Source organism: Trematomus bernacchii, unplaced genomic scaffold, assembly GCF_902827165.1.
Source record: "Trematomus bernacchii unplaced genomic scaffold, fTreBer1.1, whole genome shotgun sequence".
Classification (NCBI taxonomy): domain Eukaryota; kingdom Metazoa; phylum Chordata; class Actinopteri; order Perciformes; family Nototheniidae; genus Trematomus; species Trematomus bernacchii.
The window spans coordinates 15,703,909-15,720,400 of record NW_022987564.1 but is presented as its reverse complement, the minus strand read 5'-3'; the positions used below and the strand labels follow the sequence as shown (position 1 = coordinate 15,720,400).

At 42.4% G+C, this 16,492-nt stretch overlaps 1 protein-coding gene across 1 annotated transcript; it reads left to right on the top strand.

The window, feature by feature from the left end:
* The first annotated feature begins 437 nt into the window (after nucleotides 1-437).
* LOC117478195 (intermediate filament family orphan 1-like) lies at nucleotides 438-15,197 on the top strand. Its single transcript, XM_034125136.1, is given in 10 exon segments — nucleotides 438-1,264; nucleotides 1,266-1,474; nucleotides 8,003-8,063; nucleotides 8,518-8,613; nucleotides 8,826-8,966; nucleotides 9,034-9,221; nucleotides 9,501-9,618; nucleotides 11,074-11,175; nucleotides 11,839-11,969; nucleotides 15,056-15,197. Coding segments are annotated over 10 exon segments (1,962 nt in total). The 5' UTR covers nucleotides 438-490.
* Nucleotides 15,198-16,492: the final 1,295 nt, after the last annotated feature.

Below are 16,492 nucleotides of genomic sequence, written 5' to 3'. Positions count from 1 at the left end.
CTGGCAGGTGCGTACATTTTGGTTGTGGCTTCAATATATCTCCTTAGCGCTTTATTCTAGGGGCTTAGAATAAACAGTTTGTGATAGTGCGCGTCGCCACTGAGATCTCTCGACTAGAATTTAGTCCTGCGTAAAAGTAAACTCAGTCATCTTATTTTGCTGCAGCGACCAGCGGTGTGTCTGCGAGTTTAGAGGTTTCTATTTGTACTTTATAATAACATTTATACTTCACAGCTCATCGCGATAGGTTTACTATAATATCCTATTGGGGGGTTGTTATTTTTGCTGCGATTTTAGACCCGTAAAGAATCATTTAACCCCCGTCATCTGACTTTAGGCCACAGCTCCTCTGCGTAAAGGTGAGCATCTGGTGTGACCAGTAAGGGGGGCAAAAACAAGGCAGCTGGGCCTCATTCCGGTTCGGGACTATAATCAGTTTATAGACAAAACAATTTGAACTGTTGAAAATAGACTGCAGAAGTCTGGGTTCATGCCGGATTTCGAGCACTTCAGATTTTCCTATTCGAGCATGAATCCGGCCCTGGGGGAGAGCGGCTTCCTGGCCCCGCAGCAGCACCACCACCAGATGCCGGGCCAGAACGACTCCGCTATGATGGAGCCGGGCTACTTCCTGGGGGACCACGGTGGCTTCGGGCCTGATGGGTTGTCCGGGCTGGACCTGGGCTCCTTGCCGCCGTCGGGCCTCACCTACCTGCACCTGAGCAACCCCTTGCACCGCGGACCCCCCGCGGCCACGGCGCTGCGCAACGACCTGGGCTCCAACATCAGCGTCCTGAAGACCCTGAACCTGCGCTTCCGCTGCTTCCTGGCCAAAGTGCACGAGCTGGAGCGCAGGAACAAGGTGCTGGAGAAGCAGCTGCAGCAGGCTCTGGAGGATAACGGTGGGGGGGATGGACACCAGAAGCCGCAGACTAAAGACATGGGGGTCCAGACTGGATTTATCGGGCCTATCCAAGCCAGACCGGGACTCATATCGCTCCACAACGCCAACAACTCGGCCTACCTGCCCGGCGGCCTCCTCTCCCCCACCCTGAACCCCCCTCCTCTATTTGACAACAAACACCTGCTGGGGAACAACCTGAACCCGAGCTCACTGTCCACGGATTCAAACTCCAACCTCACCACTTCCGGCTTCTCCATCAGCCCGGCCCTGAGCCCAATGGACCCTTCCAAAACCTTCACCAACATCAACGAGAAGTACACCTCTCACTCCGGGACGAACACCAACTTCATCACCGCGCCGCCCCCCCCGCTTCCTCCCCGGGACGCTCTGGTCCTTCAACCACAGCCGCCGGTTTGGCTCCGGGAGGGAGTCCTGCACCTCGGGCCCCGGGGCCCCCTGGACGCAGCCGGACGGGGTTGGGGTCCAGGTCGACACCATCACACCGGAGATCAGGGCCCTGAACAACGTGCTGGCCAAGGTGAAGAGGGAGAGAGACGAGTACAAGAGAAGGTAAGGGTTGTTTTTAACCTTAAAGTGTATCACTGTACACATGACTGGATTGTTTGACAAGTGTCTGATTTCTGATGCATAGTGTAAAGTGACTTTGAGTTTCTTGGTATGGCTTATTTTTGTGGGTACTTTATTGATCCCAAATTGGGAAATGTTTTCGTTGCAGCAGCATAAAAATGCAAACATTTCCCAAATTGGGATCAATAAAGTACATCTTATCTTACCTTAAATCAAGGCATTGCACATAAGTAGAAATTAAAAGAGTAGAAATAAACTATTCTAAAATGTGAACATCTCAAAATAGGAAAAAAACAGCATTCAAAAGTAGAAAATATACAAGTTGACTGTGAAGATTATAACACACAAATATGAACACCTGACTAATAGCAAACACATTTTAATTAGTTTGCCTTGATATTCAGGGAAATAATAAGTTGATATTACAATAACAGTGTGATCTTATTGTCATGATCTAACTCAGAGAGATACTATGGAAATATTGGTCATTTCCTTCATGAGGGTAATTGTGAACATCCCCACACAAGGGAATTCAAAAAGCTGTATAGCTTAGTACATTTTCTGTTTTTGATATTATCATCTTCATCCTTTTTTTTATGCTGGGATACCTTATTTAAGATTTTCAGTTGCATCTCATCTTGGTTGGTCATCAGCTCTCAACAACATATGTATACTCTTATTTTACACATGTTGTGTTTCAAGAACTTATTTGTCTTGCTTCATGTTGTATAGATGTTCAAAATGTAAAGTCTGTCAGTGGCAGTGTATTTTTTGAGAGCTGATTTCCCACCTTACTGCAAATGTTTAGCTCCTGCTCCACAATTTATTTTGAGGTTTTTATGCACCAATGGCTCTGAAAAGCTGAAATATAATTGACTGATATGAATGTGTCACCCCGCAAGGATTTTGCCAAACAGTTTATGCTGAGGTAGCAATCACTTCCTCTGCTTGTATTGAGTCATCGACAGCAGTGCTGCAAAATGCTGAGCAGGCCTGCTGTAAGGCAAGGTTTACAGGATTTGTACATTACATTTATTTCACTGATGATTTCACCCAAAGCAACGTAATAAGTGCATCCTAGGCATCTCAAAGCAAGGGCATTTATTATTACATGCATGTGACATTGATTTGTTCTACTGTAAACAGTTCCTCACTTTTAATGTGCATCTTTGTACTTTAAGGTCTATAAGGAATAGTGGTATTATATATACAGCATTATTGAACCCATATACTTTGTCGCATCTGTTTTACTATAGATATTACATAGGTTTGACAGAAAGAACAAAAAAACAAAGAACAAAATCTTTGTGTGTGCCGAGCAGAATGTTATGAATTATTCATAAAGTATGCTATCAATACAAGGCAACTGTTTTAATTGAAGTGTTTAGGTCTATGACATATAAACCTATATTTGGTCTGAGAGGGGTTTTGCTCAGCATGCAGTTTCTGTTTTGTTCGCACTGACCTGTTTCACACTTTAACACACTCTGCTGCTTTATGCTAAAAAGCACTGACCTCAGTGCTTTTGCTTCAGTCTGCTGAGGCAGGACGCCACTGCAGGACAAACCTTCAGTCACATCGATTTCAGAACGAGCAGCAACAACACTCTGACCTGGGTGTTATGCTTTTAAAGGGATCTGGAGATAGAAAAGGTTCACAGTTCCTTCAATTTGGCAGCATTTCACAGAGTATGATGCTTTTATAATCTTTACCATACAAAATGAGTTGTAAGCACAAAACAGATCATATAAATATTGCCTTTGAAACATTTACTTTTTTTTCCCTAAACATTTGCACCTGCCGAAGAGCCGATAAGGGCTTGAGACATAGGCTATGTTATTATTTTTTTTATAAAGTTAGACATACTTTAAGGTTACATTGTATGAGTCATTAGGAACGCAGATGTGCACGTTGCTGTAGTTTGTATTTCACATCATGAGGTCATCATAGAGTTGTGAAAGGTTGATTTTAGGACTTCCAGGTTTCCATTCCACGTGAACAGCTTATGTTAAATGATTCAAAGTTGGTCTAATTCAAGTTGGATGATACAAAGATACCCCGCTTGACTGAAAAAGATGATCCACTGTATTTTCAAATAATGTGTCTTTTGAAAAAAACCTGGAAATGCAAGATAAAAGTCAACTATAAGTCATTGACACAACCAATCAGAGAGGTTCATTTTGCTGCATGCTCAATTATCGATAAGTTTACCTCATATAGAAACCTAATTAAGAATCTTTCAACAGTTTTGATTTGTTGACTCTCGGATTCTGAAATAAAAGATAAACCTGTGATATTCTTAAAATATCCAGGAGCCTTTTGTGTTAATATGTAGGCTGGAGCCAGTCATTTAGAACAACAGAAGACATGAGTCCATTATGACACCCCTACGGATCCCTGGAGGGTTCATAGAGAGAACAAATAAATAAAACGAGGCCACGTTTTATTAATTTGTGCGCACGAGATGTAATTTGTGCGCACGAGATGTAATTTGTGCGCACGAGATGTAATTCGTGGCCTCAATTTAAATAAAACGAGGCCACACTTTATTAATTTGTGCGCACGAGATACTTTCTCGTTCGCACGAGACAACCGGAGATATAACTGTTATGTTTATGTGGGGAAATGGCAGTGCATACATTATTTGAGATATATTTCAAACTCGGACTTCATTTTAGGGACATTTCGGCCAGAGGTGTAGAGCTATTTGTTTAAGCACCGGATTCGTAAAACAGGAGAGTCTGTGAACCAGTCTGCCTTGATCTATGAATTCATGTCCGTGACTCTCACAGTATCAGCTATCTGCGCGCAGAGAGCTGTGTCTTTTACGCAGCGCCTTCACTGTGTTTACCTTCATTAGAACAGCTGAATAGAGATCGAGGCTGCTACGTTTTAAGGTCCTTACACACCGAGCCGATTTTCGGCGTCGATAGATGTCAATAGATGTCGGGCCGTCGATGAGCGCCGTGTCGCCCTACTCAGATTGGTGTGTACTGCACCGTCGTGTCTTTTCGGCCGTGCAGACACCTTCCGCCGCCGATTCGACATGTTGGCCGACGGCCAAAGAAATCACTCTAATTGGCTGTTCAGCTTAGCGAATCAGTGCATGAGAAGCGAAACGGAAGTGAGGGACCTAAACAAACTATTAAGAAGGCAAATCTGAGATTTCATTTAACTCCAGCTCTCGACTCAGGTTCGGGAAAGCCCCATGAGTGTCAGAAAACACAACCCTCTCTCTTTTCCTCCATACCCAAATCTCTAAAAACGGGGCTGCATCGGAGCTGATACAGATTTGAAATTGTTCTGACGTCAGAAACGGGGAGCTCCGCCTATATGGGCAACTCTCCACCTATCAGGGGAATGGGGGATTGGGCCACGGCCACGGCCATTGCCGCTCAAGACGCTGTAGTACATATGCCAGGCCTGTAAGTGGCGCTGTAGTCTGCCACAAAAGCAGCGAAGAAGACTTCTCACAGAATCAGCCCTTGCAAAAACAGGGCTGGAAAAGAGCAAATAGAGCGAAATGAGGCATGGCTAAAATGCATGATCTGTTTGGTATTTTGAAAAAAAAACTTCACAGACATGTTTTATATAGGTATGACCTTACAATATATTATTCAAATATAGCATGATAGGTCCACTTTAAGCTGAGGCCACGAATTACATCTCGTGCGCACAAATTAATAAAACGTGGCCTCGTTTTATTTATTTATTCTCTCTATGAACCCTCCAGGGCTCCGTACACCCCAGACAATTTGACATAAAAACTAAATGGCCTTCTCTAAACTGCTAGGAATAAAATACTGACAGAGAAATCAGATAAAGAGCCTTATATATTTCTGTAGATAAGTTGTCAAATGTAAACTCATTTGACCTAAAGCACTGGAACTTACTCATAAGTATATCCCCTGGTTATTAATCATAGAATATAAACTATGATTTCTAAAAACTGAATTAGTGAATTACTTAAGAACACGACCTCCCTGCCCTTGATTGAAGTCAGAGCTGTGTTTCTAAGTACTTCTGAGAACCAGCAGCTTCCTCCATATCACAACTTTATTATTATCAATCCATTAAGGTTGAAAAAAGAGTGTCTTAATTGAGCTCTGAGTGTTTTGCTGCCTGTGTGTCTGAAGGGAGGAACTGTCTGTCCTGATCGTCCTCACACTGCAGGCTCCCCTCTTCCTCTCCTTTCTTTCCTGCTCTTCTTCTTCCTCTTGTCTTTCTCCATCTCCTCTTCTTCTTCCCCTCTTCCTCTCAGCTGGGTTTTGTCCTGCTACCTGCAATGCAGCACTAGCCTGTGAACGCCAACAGTGATGTCACCCAGTCTGCCATCTCTCCTCTCCTCTCTGTTTTATCTCTTACCCTCTGCCTCCCTCTAAGTGTTCCCTCTCTGTCTCTCCCTCTCTGCGGCCTTGTTCTGTTTTCTCCTGAATTGTTTGCTACTGTCCCTGTTGACTCCTCATCCATCTCCCTCACCCTTCTGCCTGCACGCACCTTGTGTCACCCCCTCCCCCCCTCTCCTCCTCTCTGTCCCATGTGAGCCACTGACATCATCATCAACATCACGCTATCATCCACATCCCCAAACCCCACGACCCTCGAAGGTTTTATTTTTGTCTTTGATTCAATTCAGTCCAATGAGGCTTGTTTATTCCAATACACTGCTACATGGCCTTAAAGAGGGCAAATACATCCATATGTGATTCAAAACACCATGCATTTACCACCATGCATTAGCCTACAGGAGGTAGAGGTTGAATTTACGTCACCCTCTTCATGACACACTACTTGCTGACATCACAGCTCAAGTGTGCAGTGCAGCAGCCCGGTCTCCTTATGACAGGGGAAATCTCAGATAAAACACACAATGGGTCGTGAAAATAATGTAAATGTCTATTTTTTTGGAAGGACTTTTTGCTAAATTCTAGCTATTGCATCATCTTACAGCATGAGTTTTAGATAAGCCGGCTTCTGTGTGCTCAGTCTAACAGAATGACAGCCTGCAGACTCACTGCAGAGCCACGTGTTGGGACTGACAAACAGGAGAGAGCAATACAAAATGTCAGCTCTCTCACTGTAACACAATCTGCGCATCACATCTGTGTCTGAGTCCCTCTCTGAATAAACCAGATGTGATGCTATCCTCTTCATATCCAACACAAGTCTCTCTCAGCATGCAGCCTCCCTGTGACTTGTAGTTGAACACACAAATTGGAAATCATCTCTGTTGACATGGAGACAATCTGATCTGAGGTCGTCCCCCAGAGACATGATGTCATCATTTCAGTGCTCCAGCTGAGCATTGTTATTGTGAAGGACAAAGAGGACTCAAAAATGGGAAAGAAGCCAGAAGAGCAGAGATGATTTGTTGACAGCATATAAGAAAATTCACCCATTTTTTTTTACAGAGACACACATTCGATACTGACCTCTACATAGTGGATTGGATGCCAATCATAACATGCAGGTTTACATTAAATGCCGTTTATTTGTGAATGTCATTATACATTTAGTATCTTTTTTGCTCTCAGTGACAGTCATCATGTCACATCTACTTTCTACTATTTTTTAGTGCCACAATAATATCTGGCAAATCTCTGAGGTGTACAGATGTTAAACATGGGACAAAGAAGGCTCTGGTGTTAGAGTGGTATAATCAGAGACCTTGAGTTTTAGAAACGAGAGACAATTGTACAATAAAGATTCAGTCTCTCTGGACCTGGAGTTCATTAACTGAGAAATATGATGATACGAATGTCATCAAAGTCTAAGAGTTGTACTTTACTCAGGACAAAAGAGCACCCCCTCAGTCGACCAATGGCCCTTTGTTGTGCTACACTGCTAATGCGGTGTCTTTGTCTCCTGTGTTATGTTGTTTCGCTTTTATAAATGTACATTGTCCTGAGATCACATTTCATTAGAGGGACATTCAATCAGGAATAATACGTCTTGCATTTCAGAACGCCCGTAGTCCTGCAGTGTAAGGTCGGCCTCTGCCTCGTCACTCTTTGTTATTTCTGTCTTCTCTCCTCAGGGTTACAGCTTGCTCTTCTTACTGTTCGTGCTCTACATGCACACCGCATGGTTTCCTTTATGTAACACCTGCTGAGTAATACTCTCGCTGGTAAGAGGCGCGTTCATGCTGTAGGTCAGTCAGGAGGTAACATGCCTGAAAGCTGCAGAGAGGAAGATCAGGAAGCTTCACAGGCTAAATGTTCCCCCTTCTCACCTGACCTGATGAGAAGCCAGGAATATTCCACATTCAACTGTTATCTGCTGAGATTCAAATGATCTATTACAATCAAATCATTGTTGAATCTCCTATTGGTTTAGAGGTCAGCTGAAAAATAAAAAAGATACCAAGATAACAAACAGGGAAAAAGAGGGAAAAAGTACCAATAGTGTGTGGTCATCTTAGTCTTTTGTTTTGCAACAAAGATAAAATGCAAGATATGCAAAGTTCTCTCTGAATTATACCATTAATATTTTGTGTATGTGTGTTTGTAGATGGGAAGAGGAGTACACAGCCAGGATGGACATGCAGGAGAAAGTGGCTGAACTGGAGGAGGTAAGGGGACTTATGTTGAAAACTTTTCTCTATATATTCATTTTACATCTGCTGGTTTTAAAATAATTGAACAAAAACAAAAACCAAGGGGACATCACTTCAGGTGTGTGGAAGTTTCATGGTGAGTGAAAACAACCACAATTTAAACTCGGCACTGAATGAAGAAAAGAGATTTGGAGTGATTATTTACCAGCAGTGTGTGTGTGTGTGTGTGTGTGTGTGTGTGTGTGTGTGTGTGTGTGTGTGTGTGTGTGTGTGTGTGTGTGTGTGTGTGTGGTGTGTGTGTGTGTGTGTGTGTGTGTGTGTGTGTGTGTGTGTGTGTGTGTGTGTGTGTGTGTGTGTGTGTGTGTGTGTGTGTGTGTGTGTGTGTGTGTGTGTGTGTGTGTGTGTGTGTGTGTGTGTGTGTGTGTGTGTGTGTGTGTGTGTGTGTGTGCGCGCGTGTGTGTGTTTGCAGGACCTGCAGGAGAGCGAGGTGTGTCAGGATGAGCTGGCGATGAGGGTGAAGCAGCTGAAGGCCGAACTGGTTCTCTTCAAAGGACTCGTCAGCAACGTAAGTCTGCTGCCAGCTGTGGTTAGCATCATTTTTCAAATGTTTAAAACTGACTATCGGATTCAGAAATGTAGAAGAATTTGGATTCCATAATCTATATATTGTTTCCCTTTTGATCAATTTATTTGTTATGCCTCCATCCAATGGCCTACCGTTTCAAGTTGTCAGAAATGTACACAAATGGAAGAAGTAATCCGTTCTCTCTCCATCAGAACCTGTCAGATCTGGACAGTAAGATCCAGGAGAAGGCCATGAAGGTGGACATGGACATCTGCCGCCGCATCGACATCACCGCCCGCCTGTGTGACGTCGCCCAGCAGAGGAACTGTGAGGACATGATCCAGATGTTCCAGGTATGTTAGGGCTGGTAAAAGGTCTGAAACAAGTCCTCCACCTTTAAACCAACACGCGTCCTTTCAGCAGGTGGCCACGCCCCCCTCCAGTCTGAGTGGCCGGTCCAGGAAACCGAGCGGCCAGTCGGCGAAGGGCGGAGATGGAGACGAACTGAGCATGTCCGAGAGCGAGGGAGGCGGGGCTAAAGACGAGGAGTCCTGCAGCACGTCGGCCAATCAGATCAACGAGCAGATGCAGAGGATGCTGAATCAGCTGTAGGTGTTTTTGCTTATAATTCACACACATACTGATGTTTAACCATTTTGATTACATACCGTGTGTGTGTGTGTGTGTGTGTGTGTGTGTGTGTGTGTGTGTGTGTGTGTGTGTGTGTGTGTGTGTGTGTGTGTGTGTGTGTGTGTGTGTGTGTGTGTGTGTGTGTGTGTGTGTGTGTGTGTGTGTGTGTGTGTGTGTGTGTGTGTGTGTGTGTGTGTGTGTGTGTGTGTGTGTGTGTGTGTGTGTGTGTGTGTGTGTGTGTGTGTGTGTGTGTGCAGGAGGGAGTGTGAGTTTGACGATGACTGTGACAGTCTGGCCTGGGAGGAAACAGAGGAAACCCTTCTGCTCTGGGAGGATTTCCCTGGATACCCACTGGGAGTGGAAACACAGGGAGAGGTGCGTGCATACTAATTCTGACAGGCACAAATAGAGTTCAGTTTGCCTTTATTATTCAGAAATAGCTCAAAATAAGATCAGCCAAAAACAGCAGACAAAACAAATTCTATCTGGTTTACAAATTGGGCTTCTACAAAAAGAATGTAAAACAGGTAACGCAGTTTTCTGTTTTTACTGTGTTTAAGATCACAGCAATCACAGAAGCACTTAATTGTTTTACTTTCAAATCATATTGACCCTTATTGAAGCCAACATAAGGTTCAAGGTTCTTTATTGTCAAACTAACATAGCTACAGAGTAATTATGTCGTTGAAAATCTTAGGTCACAGGCTTCCCCAACAATGCATAAGTGTTATATGTTAAACCTCTGTCATAAAGTAAATAGAGAACAAGAATAGACTATTCTAAATAGGGAATTCATTGTTACCCTCAAATATTTCATCTTGAATTGTTCAAAACCACAAATAGTAATATATAGACTTTTTGCACTACTTTTTATTTTGTATTTTTGTATTTTACTATATATGTTGCATTGTTGGAGGAGCTCAGGTCAGAAGAATGTCATTGCCATTTCTACACTGTAGCGTTGTGCATATGACAATAAAACCTTTGAATCTTTGAATAGTGAAACAGATAAACATAGCAACATTAGAGGAAACTAAACCCTTCAGCAGTTTTAATGCGTGCTGTGACGCTCGGTGTTCCCTCTCCGTTCAGATGTCCCCTGTCCCTCTGTCCTGACCTGATGAACTGTGGTGTTTGAGATCAGTCTGGTGACGCTCCAGTCTTTCCTTGTGACCTGTAAGCCGTTTTTAACCAGATAATCCAAAGAGGCTAAGGACCTGATCTGCTTAGTGAGAAGCTGAAAAGAAAAGAAAACAGATCTTAACTCACCTGTGATACACTCACAGCGGTTGTGTCTTCTTTTCGCTACTCAAACATCACTTTTTGACAGTATTATAGTATTTCAATTTATCTGTCAACTCTTCAATATTTGTGTTTCTTTTAGTTATGGTCACTTGTTTAAAATAAATTGGTTAAGACCAATTTGGATAGTCTGCCACCTACAGTTTATTAGACAGAAACAAAACATACCTTCATATACTTGAACTTCTCAGTCGCTATATAATTAAGCACGGGTTGATTGAGTAGTTCAAGTATTTTGATGTCAATGTTTTCCTGAATTGTCACATCATTTGTGAAGCATCTAAAGACCAAGCAAATCGAATCAACTAATATACTGTTGGATTTTCATAAATACTCCAACATTTAAAAAAATGCTTCCCAAGTTTGTAAGAATGCACTCTTTTGTTATTTGGCTTTACTCAATAAACTCTACCTCAACATGGACTTTTTTTTCTTTTAACAGCCGTTATCTGCAAAACATTTGATAAATATTGAAATATAATGACTGCTGCTAACTCCAGTCCTGTTGTTTCCACTCTCTGCCTGCAGCTGCAGCAGCAGGAGGAGTCCATCGAGGAGGTGATCAAAGACACAGAGTGCATGTTCAAATTCAGAGAGAAGGAATACCAGGAGACCATCGACCAGATAGAGGCGAGTCTGTTTCCATGCATTCTGTCTATTACGTTACATTGTGAGGATTCACCTCTCATACTGGGTCTAAAGACTGGTGTCCATAATGTTTTATTATTGGAACAGACGTATTCATGTTTTTATTAGAAGATTAGAGCTAACCTTTTGTTTGGACAGTTGTTGGGTTTACCATTTAAATATTTTCTTTACATTTGTTTCTCTCTGTCATTTTGGCATGTTGATGTTGAAATCATTACCTGTCACCCACAATTGAGGAAGAATTTAAAATGTAATGTATTTTATCTGCAAATTGTGTCTGTGCAAGTATCCCAATTTTAAACCCATGATAGGATGTTTCCAGCTGATATGCACCTTGGAAGCCATAGTTACCATCCACACTTTTATCCTTGTCTTTTCCAATCAAAGAACCAGATATTTTCCAACACATTTCTTAATCTTTTGCACTGATAATTCCACTGAAGAGTTTCAGGATGAATGTCATTGAAGTGCTCCAACTGCGAGTCACGTTACAATATCTTATGGGAAAAATTACTGGCTTTCACTTCCAGAAACAGAGGAGCAAAAATAGCTTCTCCCATTTCACAACATAAAATAGTATTAATGCTGAGTGTCTAGTGTCAGTCATAGAAATGTAACTGTGGTTTTGTTTCCCCTCCTGGTCAGCTGGAGCTGGCTACAGCTAAGAGCGACATGAACCGCCACCTGCACGAGTACATGGAGATGTGCTCCATGAAGAGAGGCCTGGACGTCCAGATGGAGACCTGCAGGAGACTCATCACACAGAGCGGAGACCGGTTTGTTTTATATAACTTCCTAAACTTCAGTTTATCATGCTTCTAATTAATAAGAAAAGTAGCCTACTGAGCTTATTATCAATACATTGTATCAGGTCCATACCACGCAACCTTCTCCAGGAACACCCAAGTAAACAATACAACTTTATGTTTCAATATAACTGTAACTTCTTAACCTTTACTTAAAGTGGACCTATTATGCTATATTGGAAACATATATTGTAGGGCCATACCTATTCAATACATGTCTGTGAAGTGTTTTGCTTAAAATACCAAACAGATCAACAATTGTAGCCATGCCTCATACTGCTCATACCCCTCTTTTGCAGCCCTGTTGCAAACAGGCTGATTCTGCTAGCCACGGCCCTTTGTAGCGTCACGCAGCTTTCCCCTCAACCCAGTCTCACGGCATTTCGTGTTATAGTCAGGACATTTAATCTATTGATTCGTGTTCACCAACACGATTTTCCCCTTTTTTTCGTGTCACACAGAACGATTTTAAAAGCAATGTATTTCTATTGGTAGCATGTTTCGTGCCTGCACCACGTCTTTTTGTCCGGTCGGGTCTTGGAAGACCGGAAACTGTGTGGTTCATAAGAACATGTTCTTACTCAATATCAAGCCACGATTATTGTTTTTATTTTAAATCTTATAATGTCTGACTTTTTTTGCCGTCCGTTAGGAAAAGAAATGGGGCTCAGAGCCTCAGAATACTGAAATCTGTATTTTTAGTAAATAACACACTGTTATTTACTCAACAATAACACACAATTATCCTTGTTTTTATTTATTTGTTTAATTCTATAATCTCGGCCTTTTTTGGCGTCCGTCCGGAACTGAATTTCAAAATAAAAACATTTCGGAGTTTAGGATGGCCGAAGACATTACACTACCCATAATCCTCAGCTATCGTTTGGGACTACAAACTCCGTGATCAATCCTCAAGCTCTGTGATTGGATGTTGGAGTGGCAGTGTGCCAAGGTTACGCCGAGCGTCAAAACTGGACTCGAACGGGACCAGCCCCCCCCCCCAGAACTAGATATGCTGGCTATTGTGTTTCGCAAAATGTTCTATGGGATGTCTCTACTCGGAACGTTTTCGTTTTTCCCACAATTAGAAGTTGCCAGTATTAAACACATTGGTGTTATCAATGTACCTTCTACTTTCCCCCTATTTTGTATGTACTCTTAATATTTTTTTCATCAAATATAACATATTACAAAAATAATTAAATAACGTGCTTTAACCACTAGGCGGTGCACACAAGGTACACACAGCATACCATAATAACTTTTTATTATTAGTGTAGGACACTTATATATGTATAACATCTGAAGATGTGTAGTTTTATTCATGTTTTCACATAATTTTACAGGATATTGCTATAATATTTCACATGTTTTACTTCTACACATTAATATCTGATTTGTAAAACATCACAGACAGAAAGGTATATCCGTCATTTAATGGTAAGCTATTGAAATTCTGAATCCATGGATGTGTCTCCCATCACCCAAAACCCCTGACTATTCTCTCAACTCAGTATTTACATTCTTTAATTCAAAGAAAATCAGTAATATCTTTAAAAATCAGTAGAAGCTGTCAGAGGCCGTCAGAGGCAGTCGGGCATTCGCGGCGCCCTACTCGGGTTTGTGTGTCCCGCACCGTCGTCTCTTTACGGCACCTTTTCACACCTCCCGACACCTGAGAAAGGTCAGAGAAAGTCGGGACACGCAATCACTCTGATTGGCTGTTCACACTACCGCTGCCTGCTGGTAAGGACAGTTATTGCCACTCGTCTACTGAAGTATTTGCGGTGTGTTCGTAGGCGGACGGCGTAGGCGGACGGCGTAGGCGGACGGCGGACGGCGGACGGCGTAGCCGACGCAGGCGACGTAGCTGACGTCCCAGAAGCGTCTCGGCGCAGGGCTCCTCGGATGAATCCTATTTTTGACGCGGCGCAGCCGTAACGTAATGTCGGGCAGGCAGGAAGTGGAACGTTCAAAGCTATATATACACACACACAAACTAATTTTGCAGACCCTATCCCTCCGTAGTCTTTCAAGTAGGAGGAGAAATGCCAGCGTTCTCCTCCGGTTTACAGGCACTGTGTAAATTATATATATAGAATAATTATGATGATGAATGCATTTTTTTACCACTAAAATACAGCAACACATCTTTGATTCATGTCGTTTATAACTGGAATATTACAGTTATTATTAACTTTGTCTGTACAAAGTAGCCTGTCCAGGAAATATGCCCAAATCAACAAAAACTGTGAGCCGGCAGGCAAGACGCTCCGCTTCTGAAATGCTTCTGAAACGCGCCTGGTAGGGTATGACGCCGGAGGAGGCCGGACCAAAACCGCGACGCAGCCGTAACGCGGGGCAGCCGTAACGCGGCGCAGACGTAACGCGGCGCAGACGGACCCGGTGGAATCTAGGGGTAAGCCTCCAGCATACATCCTGCTGAATACACAGATACACACATGCGACTGTATACGGAGACGGTAGGTTGGGACGTGTCACGTGTGCCGGAGTATTTGGTTGGGACGTGTCACGTGTGCCGGAGACGATAGGTTGGGACGTGTCACGTCGGCCGGATGTCGCCAATGACGTTATAGGAGCGAAAATTCTGGATCTGCTTGTAAGCACCCCCCTTTTTTCTTTTTTTTAAGAGATGTGGGTACGGAGGAAAAGAGAGGGTTTTGTTTTCTGACACTTTGTGAGTTCCCTGACACACCGGGGACACATATATATGTATAAAAGACATCAAAAAGTGCATTTTGCATAATAGGTCCCCTTTAACTAAATGTGTTAGCAAAATCACAGTACACAACATTAAAGTTTTATAAATAGGTAGGTTGTATTGTTTACCTTTGTTATGGGTGAAGGTCATGTTACCTATTTAAACTAATGAGCAGTCCATCATATCGAGATGATTGTAAAAGGCCAAAATACATTAAAAATGTAGTGTTTGAACTGAAAAAGCAAAGGTAAATTATTCTGTGTGGATTCAATGTGGAGGAAACATTTGTGCTGCAGACAAAAACTAGAGTTCAGATACTCTTCTCCCTCTGCAGGAAGTCGCCCTCGCTCATCCCCCTGACGGTGGACGACTCTGACAGCGAGGAGAAGAAGATGCCCGCCCTCCCCGGCGAGTCTGAGACGAGCAAACCTTACTGCAACGCTGCCACCCCCCCCCTCACCTGGAGGAAACCTTGAAACACACACACACACACATACACACACACACACACACACACACACACACACACACACACACACACACACACACACACACACACACACTGCTGGTAAATAATCACTCCAAATCTCTTTTCTTCATTCAGTGCCGAGTTTAAATTGTGGTTGTTTTCACTCACCATGAAACTTCCACACACCTAAAGTGATGTCCCCTTGGTTTTTGTTTTTGTTAAATTATTTTAAAACCAGCAGATGTAAAATGTTCTCTTTGAAAGCATCCAATCTGATGTTTGGTCATTTTCACTTGCCTGAGCAGGACAATTAAAACAAAGAAAGAAAACCGAATGTGCTTGCAACACTTTTACCTTATGGTAAAATATAGAAAGATTTGAGCTTCATAAAAAAAGCAAAAAACAATTCTCTTGATGTCCCGCTGCTGCCCTCCCATGGCTATCAGCTGTAACTGCATCTCAGTGAAGGTCAAACAGAACAAAATGGCACTTAGACATTTTTTTACTGGTTCTGTTTGTTGAATAAAAGGACCATTTTTATTTTGCACAATGACCTTGATATATCTGATTTTTTGCACAGTTTCTGTTCTCATTTATTTCAGCTGCTGGCGCACAAAGAGGCAGCGACGCACAATAAGTAGTTTGCACACTAATGCTCTTTGAACAGTTTTACTTATTATTTACTATCAAGAAATGCTTTTTCTTACTGTGTGATTTTATTTCATTGTATGTTATTCTGTCATGTGCAAGTATAGCAGAAGTTTCAATCCTTAAATGTGACCCAATTGCCACTTTTACGGGATAATACTGAACGTTAAGTTAGGATCTAAATTAGAAAATCCTGTTTGACAGATGTTGAACTATCAAAGCCTTATTTGCCTTAAACTGATTCCCCACATTTTAGAAGTATCACTCCTTCTCTGCACTACAGTGAAAGTTATTCAGGAACACTGTCCAGAAAATACATCATTAAGCAATTCATCTTTCTATTAATTAGTAATTATTTTAAAAGTGCATATTTGGGAACTCCACCTCAGATTTCTGAATGTGAAATAGAAATTCACGATGATAAAGTAGCTGCTTAGAAAGCTTTAAATAGAGTGTCGGCCATATATGAGCCTTTCCTCTGTTATGACAGAAGTTGAAGTAGTTTTCTTATATTTTGCCCGGTGAATGTGTACATTTTGCATTGTATTTTATGTCTGCATCTGCCAGTGGGCCATCACGATTACAGTAGGCATATTAATATTAAATTCCTCAACAGAAGCTTGATAATTAGGTGGAAAAAACATCTGCCTATAT